At 48.6% G+C, this 20,497-nt stretch overlaps 8 protein-coding genes across 8 annotated transcripts; 4 read left to right on the forward strand and 4 right to left on the reverse strand.

The window, feature by feature from the left end:
* Positions 1 to 1,320: 1,320 nt before the first annotated feature.
* On the reverse strand, positions 1,321 to 1,737 carry T069G_02865 (lysine methyltransferase domain-containing protein; the record flags this gene model as incomplete). The annotated part of the gene is made up of 1 exon (XM_056170075.1): positions 1,321 to 1,737. The coding sequence occupies one exon, from the start codon at positions 1,735 to 1,737 to the stop codon at positions 1,321 to 1,323; it is 417 nt and encodes a 138-aa protein (XP_056030967.1).
* A 3,449-nt stretch (positions 1,738 to 5,186) lies between these two features.
* Positions 5,187 to 5,893, forward strand: T069G_02866 (subtilase family domain-containing protein; the record flags this gene model as incomplete). Its single annotated transcript, XM_056170076.1, has 2 exons — positions 5,187 to 5,198; positions 5,267 to 5,893. 2 exons carry the CDS (start codon positions 5,187 to 5,189, stop codon positions 5,891 to 5,893), a joined length of 639 nt encoding a protein of 212 aa, XP_056030968.1.
* Positions 5,894 to 6,083: 190 nt separating this feature from the next.
* Positions 6,084 to 6,916, reverse strand: T069G_02867 (thioesterase superfamily domain-containing protein; the record flags this gene model as incomplete). Its single annotated transcript, XM_056170077.1, has 6 exons — positions 6,084 to 6,156; positions 6,208 to 6,286; positions 6,340 to 6,405; positions 6,466 to 6,580; positions 6,759 to 6,774; positions 6,837 to 6,916. The coding sequence occupies 6 exons, from the start codon at positions 6,914 to 6,916 to the stop codon at positions 6,084 to 6,086; spliced, it is 429 nt and encodes a 142-aa protein (XP_056030969.1).
* A 254-nt stretch (positions 6,917 to 7,170) lies between these two features.
* Positions 7,171 to 8,704, forward strand: T069G_02868 (transcription factor tfb2 domain-containing protein; the record flags this gene model as incomplete). The annotated part of the gene is made up of 2 exons (XM_056170078.1): positions 7,171 to 7,385; positions 7,441 to 8,704. The coding sequence occupies 2 exons, from the start codon at positions 7,171 to 7,173 to the stop codon at positions 8,702 to 8,704; spliced, it is 1,479 nt and encodes a 492-aa protein (XP_056030970.1).
* Positions 8,705 to 9,288: 584 nt separating this feature from the next.
* On the reverse strand, positions 9,289 to 10,578 carry T069G_02869 (uncharacterized protein; the record flags this gene model as incomplete). Its single annotated transcript, XM_056170079.1, has 1 exon — positions 9,289 to 10,578. The coding sequence occupies one exon, from the start codon at positions 10,576 to 10,578 to the stop codon at positions 9,289 to 9,291; it is 1,290 nt and encodes a 429-aa protein (XP_056030971.1).
* A 936-nt stretch (positions 10,579 to 11,514) lies between these two features.
* Positions 11,515 to 12,564, reverse strand: T069G_02870 (transport and golgi organization 2 domain-containing protein; the record flags this gene model as incomplete). The annotated part of the gene is made up of 2 exons (XM_056170080.1): positions 11,515 to 11,765; positions 11,823 to 12,564. The coding sequence occupies 2 exons, from the start codon at positions 12,562 to 12,564 to the stop codon at positions 11,515 to 11,517; spliced, it is 993 nt and encodes a 330-aa protein (XP_056030972.1).
* A 1,577-nt stretch (positions 12,565 to 14,141) lies between these two features.
* On the forward strand, positions 14,142 to 14,663 carry T069G_02871 (uncharacterized protein; the record flags this gene model as incomplete). The annotated part of the gene is made up of 1 exon (XM_056170081.1): positions 14,142 to 14,663. One exon carries the CDS (start codon positions 14,142 to 14,144, stop codon positions 14,661 to 14,663), a length of 522 nt encoding a protein of 173 aa, XP_056030973.1.
* Positions 14,664 to 16,589: 1,926 nt separating this feature from the next.
* On the forward strand, positions 16,590 to 20,197 carry T069G_02872 (glycosyl hydrolase family 47 domain-containing protein; the record flags this gene model as incomplete). Its single annotated transcript, XM_056170082.1, has 2 exons — positions 16,590 to 19,813; positions 19,879 to 20,197. 2 exons carry the CDS (start codon positions 16,590 to 16,592, stop codon positions 20,195 to 20,197), a joined length of 3,543 nt encoding a protein of 1,180 aa, XP_056030974.1.
* Between the last annotated feature and the right edge of the window lie 300 nt (positions 20,198 to 20,497).

Genomic DNA, 20,497 nt, shown 5'->3' on the forward strand with positions numbered 1-20,497 from the left:
GGAATGGAAGAAATGCTGCCCCTGTAATAACACATCACGAAATGAGAATTTGTACGGTACGGAAACAGAGTGTCTATTCGAGGTAGTAGTAGCAGTTCTAACAGCACCCTGGCACCAAGAAGATTACATCCTTGAACCATCATCCTGCTTGGGTATCAAACGAACAAGGAATGAAGGCCAGGATTATCAGCGCTGAAGCCCCAAATGCCAAGATTACGCCACATCACCAACCATCACCGAGCAATACTACATGCAGACGGCTGTACTCATACTTACACGTGCAGGTACCTCCTTCATTTCTCCGTGAAAGCCAAAGTACATGTAGAAAGCGGATAATGGCACAGCTTCGAAAGCAAACAACGGCGCTACGATCCCTTGCATCCCTCAACCTGTACCATCATATCTCAATTACTTGGACAAGGCAATCAAATCGTCAAACTCCGCAGCCCCAGTGGATCGAAATATTCCGCAGATACGGAGCCATCAAGTCACATTACGCTCATTCCTCACCGCAACCTATCCACAGGTCAAGGAGCCACCCGGAGACATAAAGTAAAAAGACAAACGCAAATCTCCTGAGGGGGCGAGTAGTTGTTGCGTGTTTCGGCATTCGCTTTTGCCTTGTGTGATTGAGCGGGTGCTTCAATTCCGTCAGAATTATTCAGATCTTCTTCGGAGTATTGAACATCGTTATTATTCAGCTTCTTTGTTGGGTAACTAATGCTTAGTGATCTACTCTGCGGAACTCCGATAAAGCATGACAATGTGACCAAATACAGAATTCATTAAGTGCGTTTGTCGTATAATCTTATGGCGCCATCTTTGACTTTTACGCAACGGGCGGTGCTGAAAGATCCACGGCCAGGTGCCATCGCCTTCTGCCTCGCTACAAGCTGGGCGCTGTCATCACGAGAGAAACTGAGGTCCTGACCCCTTGCTTTGGCTAAACAGACCGAAACTCATGTTTTGCCTCGTAGTGTTACTATTCATATACATGTGTGGGGTCCTTAAATACTCCAAGAATGCTAGAGTCAGCAGGACAACGATGCTCCCTTGCATTGCGACTGCATCCAATAGATGGGTATACTCCAAAATCACTCACGAATAGCCCCCAAAACACTCTGTATCGTTTGTAACAATTACTTCAGAGCAGAACATAGAACACAAAAGTCAAGAATCTCAACCAATCTTTGAAGAGGCAGCAGTTAAGGGGACGCAGATTAGCAATCCCGTCTAACCATGACACGTTGTATCCGGAGGTGTACCGGCTTAAAGGGGGAACTGCCAAGTCACCAACTGCATTTGCTTCAGTATTTGTTATCACGCCTTTTCGTAGAGATACAGTTCCACACATTGCGTCTCAGCTCCAAGAACGGGCAGTGGCAATGTCTGCCTGTGTAACTCCGTCCACCCCTGATCTGATAAGAGGCCAAACAGCGCTTCCTCCGAAACATGCCGCGGGTTTGTCGCCAGAAAGACTTTTGTAAACTGCGGCTGCTCGCCGGTCTCTGCCGTGTTGGACTCGTGCAACGCGGAAAGCGTCCCGAGCAGGGCGGGAAGCATGTCCACGTTGTAAATGCAGTCGCTGAGTAGGACAAGGTCCCAACGGTGACTTTGTGCTTCCGGGCCAAACACTCCCTCTCGTCCTTGCTCCCAGTCGAGATTTTCGGAGAGAAGCCTTGCAGGAGGAGCAGTGTTGGACTTGTGCCCCTGTCGGGCTTGAAGAAGCTGGGACATGTTTGATCTAGTCCGACTTTCTGCTTCCTCCAAGTCCGTCATGAGAATGATACATCTACGGCTAGGGGGCGGTCGTGTCATTGGAAAGACGACACTCAAGCCTCCCCCGAGAATTCCCACGCCGCATTCTCGTTCTAGTGCGTTGGTCGGTTTTCGCCCTGTGGGTAACCTCTTTAAGACTTTTAACTCAGAGGGCTCTGTATCCGCTGGCGTCAGCAATGTTCATGACTCTTCAACTGCACACAATGCAGGCACACCAGCATCCCAAATATGCCTCGCAATGCTCTCGCCAATCTCCTCTTCAAACTCAATGTAGAATTTCTGCTCGGAGGTGCCGGGTAGTGACAGTCTTCTTGTAGAAACTTAGATGTTGGCCTCATCATGGCTCAGAGTGATCCAGACTGGCATCACTTGTCCAGCCAGCCCCTCTTCTGAAGAACTGTAGTGGCAAGAATATCGCGTATGCTAAGCGCAGAATATTTCTCTGTACTAATACATACGTTGACCTTGAATTCTGCTTTCGGTGTTTGTTGCTTAACTGCGGTCGACAGAAGGCTTTGCAACACGCATCCCAGATCGCCGTCGTAATTCGCTGTGCCGGACAATGGACCTTCTTTTTGAGCCCGGAGCTAATGTCTTTCTGGCATAAAATGTCAAGTCAATTGGTTCGTCTGGATATAGAAATGAGTCGCCCAGAGCTGTAACTATTGTAGATGAGATCTAGCGTTTCTTTCCAGACTGAGATTAAGCCGCGGATTTGAGCAGTCGTATATGTATGTAGTACTAGGTACCTGTACGTTATCGCCAAGTACCTTACTACTTATTTCGAGCACCAAATATCTCTACCTATTATCTCTTGGCACCAGAGCGCACTTTACTGACAAGGATATGTATACTGATGCTAAGTATGAACTCGAATGAAGTTCGTCATCTTCAACAGAATTTTATTATTTGCTTACCCAGTCACCCAACAATTATCACAACCACGGTTTCAGAAGGACATAACACGTATTTGGGTATATTGAAATGAGATCGCGAGAAAATATGTAATATTAAGAAAGGAAACTTCGAAATTACAAAAGTTAAAGAAATAGCCTATGTGAAGAGAAGAACTAAGTATAACAAAGGAAACAATGCCTTCTCAGTATTATAATGCACTCAATAGCTTGGTGACCACAATGTAAGTACGCCTCTTCTCTTCACTCAACGTCCACTCGTTTTCATCCTGCGTAAATATGAAAGAGAACGGTGCAATGAAATATCTCCTGAATTATGTACAGACAGATAGTGCTGATAGCATTCCACTTCTTTCTGCTACTCTAGGTGCTCTTCGTAACTGGGTAGAGATACGAGAGCAAGGTGAAGCAAGTGTCTCGCTACGTGGTCTGCCCTGTTGCCATCGATTTCTTCAATGCCGCACAAAGGACAATGTTGGAACATAGAGATCGATGGTCGCGCAATTCTGATGGCTAGGACACTGAGATGAGTATCTGTAAATTTGTTCTGGTGAACAATTTTCATGTGGTCAATGTATTCACTCTTCGTGGTGCTTTGGAATTCTGCGTGAGATTTAGAAGCACAGCGCCATCGCATATAATGTGAGGACATATGCTTGAGCCATGCTTTTTTATGGCTATACACTTCTTCGGGTGAGTCGCAACCTTCAAATAGGCAGACATAGGAATCGAGATCATTCTCAACATGTAATTCGCTGCGATAGTTAGCACCTAGATACAACGAATCGGGGTTGATTGGAGTGTTATGATGTCAACATGTTGCTGATATAAGACTTACTCCCACTTGCTCTCATCAACGAGGTCCCCGGCTGATAAATTTAAGCAACAAAAAGGACAATCAATTTCCTCAGCAGCTTCCAAAATTTCATCACAGTCCTTTTCCAAAATCTCCTTGTGTTTTCTCACTGCTTCAGGACCAGAATCTTCGTTTTCAGGTCGACTTGCTTCATTGCGGCCCAATGATTGTGCTATTTCCACAGGATTTGACGGGCTTTTACTTCTTTCCAAAACTTTACCGCAGCGAAATTCCCGATAGAGAGCTTTTTTGTATCGCAAAATCATGGTGCTGATGAGACGTTGTTGGATAACATTGCTCACCCCAGGAAATTGAAAACGTATATACTGGGCAAAGTCGTCTTTTAAAGTAGGTTCTAAGTCGTGTCCCTTGTCGTCTGTAACCTTGAAGTCTGAGATAGCTTGAGGATCTTGAGTCTCTCTGCCCATTCTGAGAATGATGAGTGAGAACTTGCGAAGGAGTGCAATTTGTTTCGTTATGTCTTGAAGAACTGAACTTGGCATTTATAGCAGCCAATGGCCTAGCTAATCCCACCGGACTGGATGTCTCGAGTATCGAAGTGCCTAAAAGAGTCATTCTCAGTACTTTTCTATTGTTTGTGAAAGTATGGTGACAATGATTCGCTAGAAATACACTTACAGTTTAGAACGCTGTAGTCTAATGCCTCCATAACTCCTATAATGGCGTCTTGGAGATCGGATGACCCTTGCAGACGGTAACCCCACGATTCTCGGCCCGAAGCAAAAACTCCATGAAGGGAGTTCAGAGGGAGAATTCTCCGAGCTGCATTTCTACCTTGATCATCTCCCGGTCATGAATATATGCTGCTTTTGTGCGGCACTGTTGAAGAGATTGGATGCATCGGGTGGCACAGTTAGAAATGATCAACCTTGTGGATTCCGGATCCGATGAAGCCATGTCTGGCTTCATATTGATATCAAGCTCTTTCCAAAGTAAGAAACCGCGTTCCGAGTGCTCAGGCTAGATTAACGTGCGTTCGAGTGAGGCCTTTTGGTGATATCGATCTCGCCCGAATTCTGCAATGTCGCATCTATTATCTGCTTTGGGTAGATATACTCTGAACCCCATACTACGACTGAACACTTAGGTAGCAAATTTCAGGTATAGAGACAAGTGTTCGGTATTGTTAGTGAGGCTGGAGATGTTTTGTAGCAAGCATTTGTTGAACCTTCCCCGCACATGTTTTGATGCCTTACGGACAAAGCATCTCTGAAGGCAAAGTTTGCATTGCTACAAAATTCGCTGTACATTCAAATTGACACAAGTACTGTAATATAATGGATCAGCAAGCTTACCAGATAGTGGACGTTGAAATCCCATCTGGATAAGGTCCACTGGAGGCGAGATGTCTTCGTCTTCTGTGTCTGCTGACCCTTTTAGTTCATGTAGTGTTCATTTGTTGACTACGGCATCTGAAACAATCATGGGTGCTGCTAGGGTTCTATGGAAAGGGGAAACTCATGGCGAGCTCAAGTCATTCTACGAAAGCATCAAAGCCCTTTGTTTTATCATGAACTCCCCATTGGAAGAACGTAAGCGAGGTGGCGAATGGATTATGCACCTGATGCCCAACTTTTGTTGCCAAAATAACTGAAAAGGCACCATCAAAGGCCATCATGATCGCCAAAGTAAGCTTCCGATGCCAGATACTGTTGAGATTCGCCACGAGTGAGCCTCGTTCTAAACCGTACCCTAGGCCATTAATTATGCAGTCTCTACTTGGGAAGTGGACATCATCTCAATGTCATTTGGATTTCCTACGTGTAATATGGATGATTACCAAGAACTTGAAGATGCTCTTGCAAATGCTCATGCGAAACGTGTATTGCTTTTTGCCGCTGCCTCGAATAGCGGAGGGAAGCTGGGCCGCGCATATCCAGCTCGCGATCAGAATGTCATTGCCATTCATGCGACTGATACAGATGGTAATCGGTCAAGATTTAGCCCTACGGCTTTGTCTCACGATATTAACTTGGCGACGGTCGGCGAAGCTATTGAGTCGGCGTGGCCAGTGTATCTTTCGGATAACTCCAATTCCAAGGCTCTTAGATGCAAATCTGGCACATCGTTTGCGACTGCTATTGCAGCCGGGATTGTTGGCTTCCTCTTGTTGTATGCAAAGATACACTTGCCAGAAAAAGCTGACGCACTGAAGAGTCGGCGGAGGATGCAAGCGTTGTTGAAGCGAGTGGCCGAGAAAGAGGTGGGACAGACGGCGAGAGACGGTTATTATTTCGTCGATGTGAGCTTATATTCAGACAGTTTGTTCGGCAAGAGCAAAGAGCTTATTAATGAGACGATACGGGATGTCTTGAATACATAATATGTAATTGATACTGAAGGAGGTACTGCATCTTGAGTAGCGTTACGACAAGCTCTAATGATAAATGTATTCGAAATGTAAAATATCGAATATAAAATATCATACATGGGAAGTGATGAGTCTAACATCGTATTCGATCTCATATTTATCTGTCTATATCTAGGTTCTATCGCTGGGTCTACGCCCTCGTCTAATCAACCTCATCCGCCCACTGCGCGGGGGCTACAAAAGCCCCATCCGGACCCAAAGTTCCCGAAACAAATCTTGAGTCATAGTCAGTAACGGCACTTGAGAAAGGGGGTTGGGTTACATGCTTGGTATGACTTCCTCTCGCAGCGAGCTGGCCCTTGCTATTGTAAAACTGTACGGTTGTGTACGCGAGCGTCTTTCCGACTATTTGAACTAATTAGAATCATTCATCATTTAATTTTTCGGTCATTACATACTCTTTTCACAGATAGCCGTTCCCTTAAGGATATCTCCTGGTCGGCCTCCGGGGCTGAGATAGGTGACTGAGTGAACGAAGTCAGTGATGTGAGCACTTACAGCTAAAGAAGTGAGCATGTCCTTACCATTTAAGTCGGTTGATACGCCTGTTGCGAATCGTCCAGTAGAAGCAACTGCCAGGGATCCCCCGAGATCGACGAGACTAGCTATAGTTCCTCCATGTATGGTTTGGAGTCGGTTCTAAAGGTAAAAGTCAGTGAGGAGTCTTGAGCGATATGGAGGGTCAACTTAAAGTGTGGTCTTTATGGATGTCAACTTCAAAGTCGACTCTGCCCTCAGAAGCATCTATTAATCGAAACTAAAATGTCTTGTCAGCACCAACTGAGGTTGCTGGCCGATCTGGAATAACTATGCATACTCGATTCTGCAGGAGTCTTATATCCCGTTGTTAGTGGCTTTGCCTCGGCAAATGGCCCTCGTGGGACTCTACTCATACCTGGGTTCCAGGCCCGATTCGGCCATGAAGGACCGCATGACAGCCTTTGTAAAATTGAAAGGAGAAAGCTTTTTAGTCATGATTTCCCTCGAATCGATTCAATTGATTGAATATTCCAATATGTTGGTCTCGGGAACTGAGATGGCCTCAACTGCTCGATGGGCGACGCTATCCGCTATCGCTCCCGTTACCCGATAATGCGCCGAGAAGGTGTGACGTAATCTTCACGCGCCGCGCTTCAAGATCGTGAACTTCTCAAGATCGAATCATGAGGCAGCAGCGCCAAACATCATAACCGCCCTTTGACGGCTCACGACCCTCGCATCCGCCCAACATGTCTATAAATCCCTCCCTTCATCTCGCCGAATACCTGGAGAGGCTGCCTGGTACAACGTTCAAGAAGTTGTACCAGCAGCCCTCGACGACGTTTGCAATCTTCCGGCGCATGCTGCCTCACCTGGCAAAAACATTCGTTATGAGAATGCTTTTCCTGCCTCACCCGATGGCTCTCACGGATCTAGACACATGGGTGAAGCCGGAAGCCAAACGGTTCGATTAGCACTGCTCTTGTGGCGGCAATGCACAGCATCTAATAGTGGCACAGGAAGAAAGACCAGTCCCTCTCCATCTTGCGAAGCCTTCACATTGTCCAGATATCAGCCCCGTCAAAAGAGAAACCGCAGGAGATTCAGCTCATGTCAAATTTCAAGAAATCTCTACGACTAGCCCTCACAGGAGGCGGAAACCACAACTCGTTTGGCGTGCCTTCTTCGCTACTCGTACCGCCCGAAATTGACTTGGCGTTCCTCGATCGATACGCGCGTAAGAAGTGGGAGGATGTGCTGCATTTCGTCGTATCTAGTGTCGGTTACAAAAGCAGCTTAGGCGACGGATCTGGGCCCAACAAGGGCGTCAAGGAGCTTCTCATTGCAGGGCGGTTGGTCGACAGGCGGCCGAATGGAAGTTTAGGCATCACCCAGGCGGGCTTCACCTTTTTACTGCAGGAGGCAAACGCGCAAGTTTGGACACTACTTTTGCTATGGCTGGAGGTTCTGGGCAATAACAAGAGCTCGGGGCTGGATCCCGTCGACATGCTTTCGTTCCTGTTCATGCTGGCGAGCTTGGAGCTGGGGCGGGCCTACGATACGAATGCGCTGACTGAAGAGCGACGGAATATGCTTCCATCTCTCGTTGATTTCGGCCTCATCTACATCCCCCAACATAAGCGCTCCATGTTCTTCCCAACCCGACTGGCAACAACCCTTACCAGTGGAGGAAACAGCCTGCGGACAATCAGCGAGGGCGTCACAGCTGCTACTCAGTCCGCCCAGACCTCGCAGCAGTCCCTCGGCCCTCTGGGCGGCGGCGGCGAGCAGCAGGCTGGGAGCGTCGTTATCGAGACCAACTACCGTCTCTATGCATATACCCAATCTGCCCTCCAAATTGCAGTCCTCGCCCTCTTCGCCAAGCTCAACATGCGATTCCCCGACATGGTGGCCGGCCGCCTCTCCCGCGCATCTATCCGCCAGGCCATTAACTTTGGCATTACTGCCGACCAAATCATATCCTACCTTGCCGTCCACGCCCACGAGCAGATGCACCGCACTGCTGCGTTGACCAACAAGCCCGTCTTGCCCCCCACCGTAGTCGACCAGATCCGCTTGTGGCAGCTCGAAAACGAGCGGATGAAGACGACGAGTGGGTTCCTGTTTCGGGACTTCACCGATGACAAGGATTACCTCGATACCGCGCGTTTCTCAGAAGAAATTGGGGTGCTGGTCTGGAAAAATGACCATGCACGGATGTTCTTTGCCAATAAGCATGAGCAAATTAAAGATTTTTTGAAGACGAGGAAGAGAGCGGAATGAGCCTTTCTTTTTTTTCCCCCTTTATTATTTATAATTACGGAACTTTTCTGCCTTTCCCCCGCTTATCACCGACTGGCAGTTGAAGATTGATAACATGTTGTGAATTGGCGTTTGGCGCGTGGAAATATGAAAAGTATAGTTGGAAGCAACCTAAAGCATAAATCATTCGGAGCTCCCAGATGGGCGCTGTTACAAACATCAGCATAGATACGAAATAGTCAATCAAATGAATCAAACATTTCATATTAGAGTACCTCGAGACCTGTCTATACAGTAGTTCTACATCATCTGCCATACCCTTGTGACTCTCGTATCTCTCCAATTCAAGCAACAGCTACTTCATTCAAACCATTAGACGCAATATTTTCCACGTATACATTCCAGAGTCCCATTTCCAGTTCCATTCCAACATGCTTCCAAAGCCATTAGTATATCCCAGGCTCATTATCCCAAGGCTTCATTGGGTGGAGAAGGGGGAAAAAAAGAAAAGAAACATCGCCAAGAAAAACAAGACCATTTGGGCGGTGAGCCACACTCTGATTATACACAGCACAAGCAATCGAGACACGGAATTAGGATGATTCTCACGACATTGTGAGACGATTTCCCCGGGATGATCGAGAAAGGCTCCCAGATAGAAAACTCTTGCTCTTGTTATCATGAGCATAAGAGCCATGCCGCAGTCCGGTTAAGCTGTGCCTCTCGCCCTTTCTGATGACTGAGCTGCCGAAAATCTTTGCCATGAAGCCTTTCTCTTCCATGGAGCCACCTTCGGGAAGTAGAGAAGGCCGGCCATTTCGACGAGCGTAAGCTTGCTGCCAGGCATGCAGGGAGCGCCGTGCTTCGATTGTGATGCAAAGTGAGTCAAGATAATCGAACACGCGACGGCAACGTGTGTCTTCTTCAGTGACTGACGGAGTATTAGATGAGGTCATGAGAGTCCTCAGAGCTGAAGTAGTGGTTGAAGTAGGGAGGTGAGATGTTCGCTGATATAGGCTGCTATAAGGAGTTTTCGCCTGGGCTGAACACGAGCCGGCCAGAGATTGGCGAGATTCACGGGCATCTGCGGCAAGGTTTTCAGATGAAAATCGGTCGTGAAGGGCCATAAACCGGCCAGACCAATAGGCGGATGATTGTGCGTTGCTAATCCGAATGGACGGAGCCTCAGAAGAGCAACTTTGGACCGACTTGGCCAGCGATATTGTAGATGGTTGCATGAGGTTTAATTTTGAAAGCTGGGGAGGAGTTGTAGCTTTTGCAGTAGAAGATGGGGATATCTTGGCAGAAGTGCCACTAAAAGCAGAAGTGTTGATAGAGCGAGCAGCCAACGATGGCCGAGAAATAGATGTTTTCAAGTCCTGGAGGGCACTCATAGTTCGAGACTTTGGAAGTTTATTGACCAAGCGTGGTGTTGGTGGATCTAAACGGGAAAATCCATCAGACGCGGGAGGGATATTCTCATCCTGCTGGGCAATGATTGGCACCGACAGTGGCGTAGTCGTTGATGCTATTTTAAAAGATGGCTTTGGTATGGATGAGGTGGAGGATAGCAGGCTTCTGCGTAGCTTCTTTGAAGATGTTGGATCAGGGCCGGCTTTGATGGTTGGCTTGGCAGCAATGTCAAAGCTTTCGAGGGTAGGGCTGCTTTGTAAATGTCCGTCAATGTCAAAGCCGTCGGACATGCACCTCATATTCTGCGCTTGCAAACGGCTGTGGCTTTCGAGAGTCGAGCCAGAGCTGTCTGTTTCGCAGTCTTTGATGGCATCAACAATGACAAGCCTCTCGCTTCGGATAAGATCGGCACCTCTGGAGTTTTTGACAGGACCTATGGGCGCAGAGATGAGGGGTCGTCTACTTTTTCCTCGTCCTCGCATTTTGCTCAATTTCGTGGCAACGGTTACCAAAGATGACGTGCCTGATGTAGTTGAACGATTGCGTTGCAAAGGAGATTACTGGTGTGAGCTCTGGAGTCGAGAGCATTGAGTGGTGATGATTGAGAGACAAGCTGTGAGCAAGGTGTCTGTGTCGATTATGTTCTAATTTCTTCGGAAACTCTTCCAAATTCTCGAAGAGATCCCTAGATAATGGTAGCGGACAACCGGTGTTTGGAGAGGCAGCCGAGTATCGGGAGAGGATCGCCCTTGTTCATGCAAGATGCCGATGATTAACTGCCAGATAGATATGGCTTCAAAGAGAAAAGCGAAGGCCGATGGTGAAATAGCCTCGAGAAATTGGTAGAGTCATATCATCAAAGCCCCTTACAATAGATGGTGATTCGCGGTCAACATCAGGTCGTTTGCTTCTTGAGCAACACAGCAAACAACGAAGGGAGGAGGCTGAAGCCGACAACAGGAAGAGAAGAAAAGACCGTCGAGGACGCGCTTTATTCCAGAACGTGTCGTGTTTTTAGACAAACTTGCGCGTGGTAAAGTGATGCAGAAAAAAAAAATAGGTACACAACAACTGACAGCAGAGTGATGGGCACCTCTTGTCAGGTGCCAGGCAGAACCCACCTGCCAACTGGCCGAATCCTCGGTTGCGCAATTATTCCGCGAAGCAGACACATCTGATTCTTCATCAGTTTATTTCAAGTATTAAAATTGAATATTGGAGGTATCATGAGCCCCAAGATATCTCATCCCTCCCTCCGTCCTATGTCGAAAGTTCTACTGTTGATCATCTTCCACCATCTATTGCTTCGACTTTGTACCTCGCTTGCTCATAGGCCTCAGTCCCGTGTCGTCGTTTGTGCCAGTGTATTTCCCCAAATCTATCCGTTTTCCACCTAAAATAGAGAAAGCGGCCCAACTTTATTCGTCCCAGCCGTCGACCTTGAAGCGAAAAGCGACGTCTCCCTCCCCTCGAGGAATCTCGTTCCCATTGGCATCCCAAAGAGCACGTTCGACATAAGTTACGTTACCGTCATTGTCGACCAATAGAACCGTCTGTCTCTGTGTTCCGTACATGCCCTCCTCGAAGCCCATGGATGGGTGTGGGCTCGGGCTCGGTGTGACATCCGGCCTTGATTCTGCCTTGAGCTCTTCGACAGCCTTTAGGTCGTCTTTCAGATGCGCCCACAAGATCTTCCCCTTTGCAGTGGCCTTTTGCATCTCCTCACGGTTGACGTCGTCGCCGACTGGCGGTACGAAGATGGTATGCCTCATCAGGTTCATGTAGTCTTGTAAGCTCGATCCCGGAGGTCGCTCTGGCATAGATTCTGTGTCGAGAATGGAGAACAGATTTGCGACGAGGTCGTCTTCGGATGAATTCTTTGCTGCTGCCTCCAGAGCCACTTCTTTCAAGAGTCGTTTTCCTGTCGTCACCTTGGGCCACTCGTTGGGGTCGTTGTAGACAGTGTTGCTGAGACCCCAGACGCCATCTGGTTCCAATCCGACTATCGGAACGTCGCTCACATCAGCAGCCCTGTTGCTCACGATGGCGATGCCTTCGTTGTTGCGCCTCAGCTTGCCACACACCATAGAAAAGCCCCCCACACCTTTGACGCCGCCGTCTTTGACCAGCTCATCCACGCCTTTCTTTATACCTTCATCAGGAAGTCCTCCAAGCCACATATTGACCATGCGGCCTCGGCTTTTGATGCCGTGTATCGGGTGTTCAGCGTCATCATTGACGAGTTCCCGGTAGTTGGTCAGCACAGCCAAGCTTCCGGTCTTTGTTATGCCGAGCCAAGTGCCTTTTGCCGCCCTCTGGAGGTCTCGCGATGAAAGAACCTCCCCGCCCGACTCTGGGTGCGTCCACCAGTGCGGCCGCGACGTGGGCCTTAGGATGAACTCATCGCGATTATCAATAAGAATGAGAGAATAGCCAGGATGTGCCGTTGTGAAGAGCACGATACACATTGTGGTGAGTTTGCGTTGTTGGATATGAACATGTACAGTATGTTGTTCGTTGGTGTGGATGGACCTGAAGCTCAGGCGAGTGCCGTTTCACTGCCTGTTATAAGGGCGAAGCCAATACGGTGAGCCGACGTCGGCGCCACAAGAATGAGGCTTGTTGAACAACGCACAAGGCAAGCCCGATACGAGCGCCTCCTTTAATCACAGAAGGTTCGGGATATCGCCAAGTCCAGGGATTGGTGCCAAGTTGCCAACACATGCCACTTCAAACATCATAAGGTCAAGTGCAGTGATGCAAGGCGTGGGCTGATGGAGCTGCGGAACCCGCCACCAACCGGCTTACACACAAGCCCCGCTGGTACGATTGCCGAGCCAATGCGCCGATGGGCCGTTGAGATCGGCTATGAGGAAGGTTTGCCATGTGCCCGCATTATATTCTTATATTCCGATGTGTACCTACGAAAATGCTTAGGAGCCGTGAAGTGAACATCAGGCAATGTTCTTGGCCAATTCAATTGCCTGCCTAGGTGTCAATGCCAGCTTTCTTACGCTGGAAGACAAGATGGGGCTTAAAAAGCCGATCAGCATACTGTGCCTTTCACATGAGACTATCTCACTTCCATTAACGGGATCCCGATACTGGGTAGGTACATATCGAAGCCTCTGAGCATCTCATCTACAGTCCTTGTGCTCTTTTAGCTATGGTTGTACTTGCTCCCTACATAAACATGAATCTAGTACATTCACGTGCTTACAACAAAGCAATGAGGAAGGGACTAATCCATGGTCCCATCCATGCCTGCACCGAGACATCGGTGGCGCCCGAGCAACTTGCAACTCCAAGATAGTCATAATCACATGTATTTTCTTTGACCGTAGTCTTCTGCATGCGTTGCTTCACAAAGAATGCATGCACACAAACATCTCAATTAAGTCGCTAGAGCCATGACGGTGATGAGATGTCTTGCGTCCAAACAATGGATCAAAAATGTCTTTGAGAAATATGAGCATAGAAATCGGCCGCATCCAAGATGGGAATGCCGATTATAGACAACTCAATTACTGAAGCACACTTGAATAATAGTGGGTGGATGAATGAACACAATGAGCAGTCGCTGAACAATTGTGCACGCACCTGCTTGCTCATCAACTTGGCTTTGACGCTCAGACATCTACGCGGCTAAGAGACTTTTCTGCATTCATAGAGCATCCAAATGTAATACCAATGAATAAAAAAACAATATATTTTTGATTGGTCAAATCGAATTTGTTCATCTCAGATTGTTCGCTTTCATTCAATATTGTTGAACTTTGAACAGGTAGGAGTGATGCAATGAACGGCACTATATCAAGCTTGAACATATTACAGATGTTCTTTCAAATATTGTGCTCCTTTGTTAAACAAATGAGACTCTTGAGCATAAATAAGTAGATCTGGCAGGCTTTTGCAGAAACAGTCCTTCAAGCATCTCCAAATTCATTTGCTTCTATTTCAGCTAGCCATCATCCGTGACCAGAATTGCACTGCCTGTCTACAACTCTAATAGTTCTACAACAATACTACGAGACAATTTAAAACAATGGCTTCACGGGCCGATCGGATATACCAGCTGGAACAGCAGCTCGAGAAAGAGACTCTCACAGGTATAACAAATGCCCTCCTCATAATAAGCGGACAGAAGGTTAACGCGGTTCCGGTTACACCTGTTACAAAGCCAAGCATACGCACAGCGTCGTGGGTCTATGAACGCTCAGGATTAGGAGCCAAGATTATTCAAGAGCCTGCATCCGAGGGTTATGTGTCATGGAGGGAATACGATCCTAATGGCAGAGACCGTGTGCCCATTGTGGTTCACTACTCCGCTAAGATGAACGGGGAGACTCGGGATTGGAAGTTCCAACTCGCCATTCATGATCCTGATCAATTTTGGGTGTATTTGCAACAAAATGGCGGTACAAAGACCGATATAGAGGAGTTCGAGAAGCTTCTAGCCACCCTCTGGTCACAGACTTATAAGATTTCGTTCAAGCCCAAAAGACTCCATATTTCCATGACTATTACCAGAATTGAAACGGTGAACTTTCCAAAGGCTAACAAATAAAGCCGGCACTGGAGCAAAGCTCTGATAGTTGGGCCTGAGACATATTGATGACGTTAGATCGATGGGTTGTGGTTATGTTTGGATATGCTATTTCACTTTGTGGGAGGAATAATGTCTAGCTTTTACTGTCTATTGACGGTTTGTGCAGTTTATGAAAATATGCCCTTTTTCCACATTGTAAGATTGAAAGTGCTGATGGATTCTTCGTGATGTGAGTACATGTACATGTAGGCCAATACCTCTTCTATCCTAGAGCAAGAACTAAACCTGTGGAATAAAAGGCATCGCCCTCGTGAGTAAGTCTTCCTCGGCAGTAGCAGTCACCCTGATTGGCTTAAAGACGCAAATGTCATCCGGCTTGATTCAGTACCCGATCCCCGGAGAGTTTACGTGGTATGGCGTTGTAAAAAGCCTGGCTTCAGTTGCAGAATATGCCTGCCCGTTCTATACTTGTAAGCCAGTGCTGTCTTTTTCCCTACAAGTATCATCATGGCACCTCTGTTAATATTCGCGAGCCAAAAAGCATGCCCTCTTCCCGAACGCAGATGCTCGCAAACTACGTGTACATGCGGGTTAGCCTAGATCGTCGATATTAACCCATGAGTAACTTTTGGCTAAGGTTATTCTGCCGGCCCTTTGGTATTTGCCGACAAACCGCAGGGCTTGTTGTGTTGCTTCGCCGTTTGCCAAGCCAGAGCTACTGTATGGATGCTGTTCTGCCTTGTCCGTGTGGGACATTGAACGGAGGAGACGGGAGTGGTGGGGAAGCGGGTTTTTTATGCTCCATCCAAGTCAAATAATAGTCTAGTAGCAGCACGCCTTTGTCTGAAGCCTGAGATTGCTGTATCTTGTCTGTTTCGCAGTCTTAAAATAGGTCCATGCGATGAAATAGTGAATGGAGCCCGGAGGCTAGATTTAGGTGTGAGACGGATGTGGTATGGGCAAAACCACCTCCAAAGTACCCATACCGGGGCTCTAGGGCTAGCTTTACCGGAGTACGGATAGAGAATCCAGCAATAAACTGACAATCCGGCAACTGGACTCCGAACGGACTAGGGAGTCTACATGCTGCCTACTATATTTGATCTGTCAGACTGATCACTGGCTCACCAATGCGAGGCCACCCACGAGCTGACCTTCCTAAAGGGAAAATAAGACTATTGAATCCTTATTTTTTAGTGCCATTTTGCATCTCTCGCCGTTCGGAGCCATCAATTGTATTTGGAGCATGTGTGTACCAGTTACCTTTTATGTCCGTATGGCTGGAGCTTCACCAGTGCCGTTTCAGCCGCTCCACTGCACCGTCCTATTACCCCGTCTCCGTGTCTCTTCGATCAATCAATCCCGTAGATACTGTAGGTACCCGTACTCAATACTTTGCGATCACATACTTCGCATGATTGTACATGCATGCTATGTTTTGGTCTTGACAGGTACCAAGGACCGAGGTAGCAGTCGGAATTGGCTCGGATTTTTATGCTTCATGTGCTTGCTTACTTCAACGGCTGCACAGGCAAACGGAGTACATGCGGAGCTGCTGATTGGGGGCGCGTTGCCGTTGTACCTGCTTCAGCTTCTGGTCGAGATGCCAATGCCAAGACAAACCCGCCACTAGTACGGAGGTGCGATGCTGCCAACTCGCCTCAAGGGCAAAAAGTCCCTGCAGCTCTGCTCCCGGACGCTGCGAATCTCCTCTCGCGCTCATCTGGCCGGATCGCCTTGCTGGTGACCCTTTTTGGCCGTCGTCTTTTTCGTATCTTTCTTTTTCCTTCGGCATTTCCTAGCCTGGAACTTGCTCATGTGCTCGTGATACCTCAGCCTTGGAGCTTTCCTGGCCAATTCACGTGAGGGCTGGGGGATTCGACCTGCTCCCTCAATCTGCCTCGCTTCTGCTCCTGTCTGCGTTGCTTTACATCGTCCGTCACGATGGCACGACGCAGGTACAGGCTGTTTATGGTCTGTGCCGTCGTCATTCTCTTCCTCCTCTACAGAGTCTCGCAGAACACATGGGAAGACCCTGCGCAGCATGCCGGTCTTTACCGTCCTCCCACCTCGAATTCGCCTGCCACGGGAGTAGAAAGCCCACCGAAAACACCCCCGAAGCCTGCGCCTGAGCCCGAGAACATACCTGAATCAAAACCTAAGCCTCAGCCCGAGGCCGAGGCCAAGCCCAAGCCCGAATCGAAACCGGAGCCGGAGCATGCTCCTAGTCAGAGCAAGCAGAGCAAGCAGAACACGCCCGATGATGAAGATGATGGGCTGGGCGTCAAAATTCCAAAGCTAAAGGAGCTGGACGACTCGAAGCCAGCGGCCAATGGCGAAGCGCCTGGCCATGCGGGTTCAAAGACTGCAACCAGCACGTTGAACCCCACCGACGAAGATGAAGTGATCGAGGATATTCACCAGAAGAATCCGCCAAAGAACAACCCTGGAAAGCCAGTAGACACTCGAATCCATTGGAGGCCGGTTCCCGAGCACTTCCCTGTGGATTCCCTCATAAGCCTCCCTACTGGGAAGCCGCAAAAGGTCCCTCGAGTGCAGCACGAGTTTGGCGTCGAGTCACCAGAAGCCAAATCCCGACGAGTCACTAGACAAGAGCGTGTTGCCAAAGAGATTGAGCGGGCGTGGTCGGGCTACAAGAAGTTCGCGTGGATGCACGACGAGCTCTCACCCGTCTCTGCCAAGCATCGTGACCCCTTTTGCGGCTGGGCTGCTACCTTGGTTGATTCCCTGGATACCCTCTGGATTGCGGGTCTCAAAGAAGAGTTCGACGAGGCGGCCAAGGCTGTTGAGGAGATCGACTTCACCACTACTCCTCGCAACAATATTCCTGTTTTTGAAACGACCATTCGATATCTTGGCGGTTTGCTCGGCGCCTTTGATGTCAGCGGTGGCCATGATGGTGGCTATGTCATCCTTCTCAACAAGGCTGTTGAGCTTGCTGAGATCCTCATGGGTATATTCGACACGCCAAATCGAATGCCAATATTATACTACCAATGGCAGCCAGAATATGCCTCCCAGCCTCACCGCGCAGGCTCTGTCGGCATTGCGGAGCTTGGAACGCTCTCCATGGAATTTACGCGCCTAGCCCAGCTTACCAGCAACTACAAATATTACGATGCCGTGGATCGCATTACCGATGCCCTGGTTGAGCTCCAGAAGCAAGGCACCTCCATTCCGGGCCTGTTTCCTGAGAATTTAGATGCCTCTGGGTGCAACCATACCGCAACTGCCATCCGTAGCTCACTTAGTGAGGCAGCGCAGAAGCAGATGGATGAAGATCTCTCCAAGAAGCCGGATAACTTTATTCCTGGAAAGGCCCCTAAGAGTGAATCTCAGAAAGTCGAGAAACCCCCCAGTCAGAAACAAAGTGCAGACGGCAGCGAGTTTGTAGTTGGAAAGCTCAGTGCTGATGAAGCAATTGCAAAATTGCAAGCTGCTGATGAGGCCAGGGCAAAGGCTTTGGATGAAGCTGCGATCAAGCCTGCAGGAAAATCTGACAGCTTCGTTATTGGGAAAATTGGTAGTGAGGACCCAAGGGACGACCAGACACCAGCTGCAAAAACGGATGCCTCAGACAAGGGATTTGTTGTCGGCAAGATAGGGGCGGAAGATCCAAGAGACGATCAGACGCTCACCGCAAAGACGGACGTTTCAGATCAGGGATTTGTTGTCAGCAAGATTGGAGCAGAGGATCCAAGAGATGATCAGACACAAGCTGTGAAAACGGATGCCTCAGACAAGGGATTTGTCGTCGGTAAGATCGGAGCAGATGATCCAAGAGATGATCAGACACAAACTGTGAAAACAGATACTTCAGACAAAGGATTCGTTGTCGGCAAGATCGGAGCGGAAGATCCAAGAAACGACCAGAAGGTTCCGGACGCATCTGGGACAAAATCTTCAGAATTCCCAGTCGGCAAAATAGGCACCGAAAATCCTGAATATGCGAAGCAAGGGCCCCGCGAAGATGATAAAACGGAAACTCGTCCGCTAGATTCTCTCCGTCGCCGAGACACCATTCCTGGTGAAAATACATCTGTGGAAAAGCTCAGCCAAGTGCCCCAAGTGCCATCCCAACGGACAGCGAAACGAGGAAAGCCACCATTTGCGGCCGATGGCTTCACAGCTAACTGGGACTGTGTTCCTCAAGGTTTGGAAGTAGGTGGATACGGGTTCCAGCAATATCACATGGGAGGCGGTCAAGACTCAGCTTATGAGTATTTCCCGAAGGAGTATCTACTTCTCGGCGGTCTGGAGTCCAAATACCAGAAGTTGTACGAGGACACTGTCGAGGCAATCAACGAGTGGCTCCTCTACAGGCCCATGACAGACGGCGATTGGGATATTCTATTCCCCGCTAAGGTCTCAACAGGTGGAAATCCTTCTGAAGACCTATCCGCCACATTTGAGGTAACTCACCTCACGTGTTTTATCGGTGGCATGTACGGCCTGGGTGGCAAGATCTTTGGTCGCGAAAAGGACCTTGAGATAGCCAAGAAGTTGACGGACGGCTGTGTCTGGGCATATCAATCGACCGTCTCCGGTATCATGCCGGAAGGTTCCCAGGTTTTGCCCTGTCCGTCACTGGAGAAGTGCGCTTTCAACGAAACCCTCTGGTGGGAGAAGCTAGATCCTGCAAAGGACTGGAGAGACAAGCAGGTGGCTGAGTGGGAAGAGAAGAAGGCGGCGTTCGACAAGCAACAGGGAAGCAAGGACCCCAGAAAAACTAGCGACAAGGATAAAGAGGCTGCTGGCGAGGCCCTGAAGGAAACTGCCCAAGACCATGGCGACTCTGCTGGTAACTCCAAGGCTATTCACAAGAGGGCAGCAGTTCCGCCGCCAAAGTCGAGGGCAGACGAAGATGTTGGTTCAGAGCTGCCGCAGTCTCTCAAGGACAAGATCGGTCTCAAGGGTGACGAGCAGAAAAAGCCAGCAAAGAGCGGCGTCGGTATCCAACGAGAGCCTGGTGACCCAATCGACTCAGTATTGGAAGCCCACCGTCTCCCTCCTCAGGAACCGGAAGAGCAGCAAATCATCCTTCCCGAGAAACCTGAGACACACGAAGAGTTTGTAAAGAAACATATTGCCGACTATGGTCTCGCCCCTGGCGTCGTCCACATCACTTCGAGACAATACATCCTTAGGTAAGAGGGTCCTTTCTGTATACCGAGTTGCATCATGACACCCTTTGCTAACTTCTCATCACTAGACCCGAAGCCATTGAATCCGTGTGGTACATGTATCGCATCACGGGTGATCCCATCTGGATGGAGAAGGGCTGGAAGATGTTCGAGGCCACGATCAGCGCCACCCGCACAGAAATAGCCAACAGCGCCGTTGATGATGTCAACAGCCCAGAACCCGGGCTCAAGGACGAAATGGAGAGCTTCTGGCTCGCTGAGACGCTCAAGTACTACTACTTGTTGTTCTCGGAGCCCAATGTCATCAGTCTGGATGAGTGGGTGCTGAATACCGAGGCTCATCCTTTCAAGAGGCCCGGTGGTAGCGTGATTGGACACAGTATATAAAGAGGATGGCGATGAATGAATGGGATGGGTAACCACTACAGGAAGCAATGGATTTGTTTTATTTTTATTTCAGCATGTCTATGTTCTTGCCTCTGGGGTTTGTTTCTATTTTTCCCTACTTGTTGTTTTGCAAAATCATGAACAAAGCATCCGTGTTGCATATGGAGTCAAATCACGACGGGCGTTGGAAGAGTATTGCTTAGGAAATATGAAAATACTAGAATTCTATAACAAACTATATGCATCTGGTCTCTGTAAAACCAACTGTTGCGCTTAGACACTGTTCCCTGCAAGACAGAA

Source organism: Trichoderma breve, chromosome 2 (genome assembly GCF_028502605.1).
Source record: "Trichoderma breve strain T069 chromosome 2, whole genome shotgun sequence".
In the NCBI taxonomy this organism is placed as follows: domain Eukaryota; kingdom Fungi; phylum Ascomycota; class Sordariomycetes; order Hypocreales; family Hypocreaceae; genus Trichoderma; species Trichoderma breve.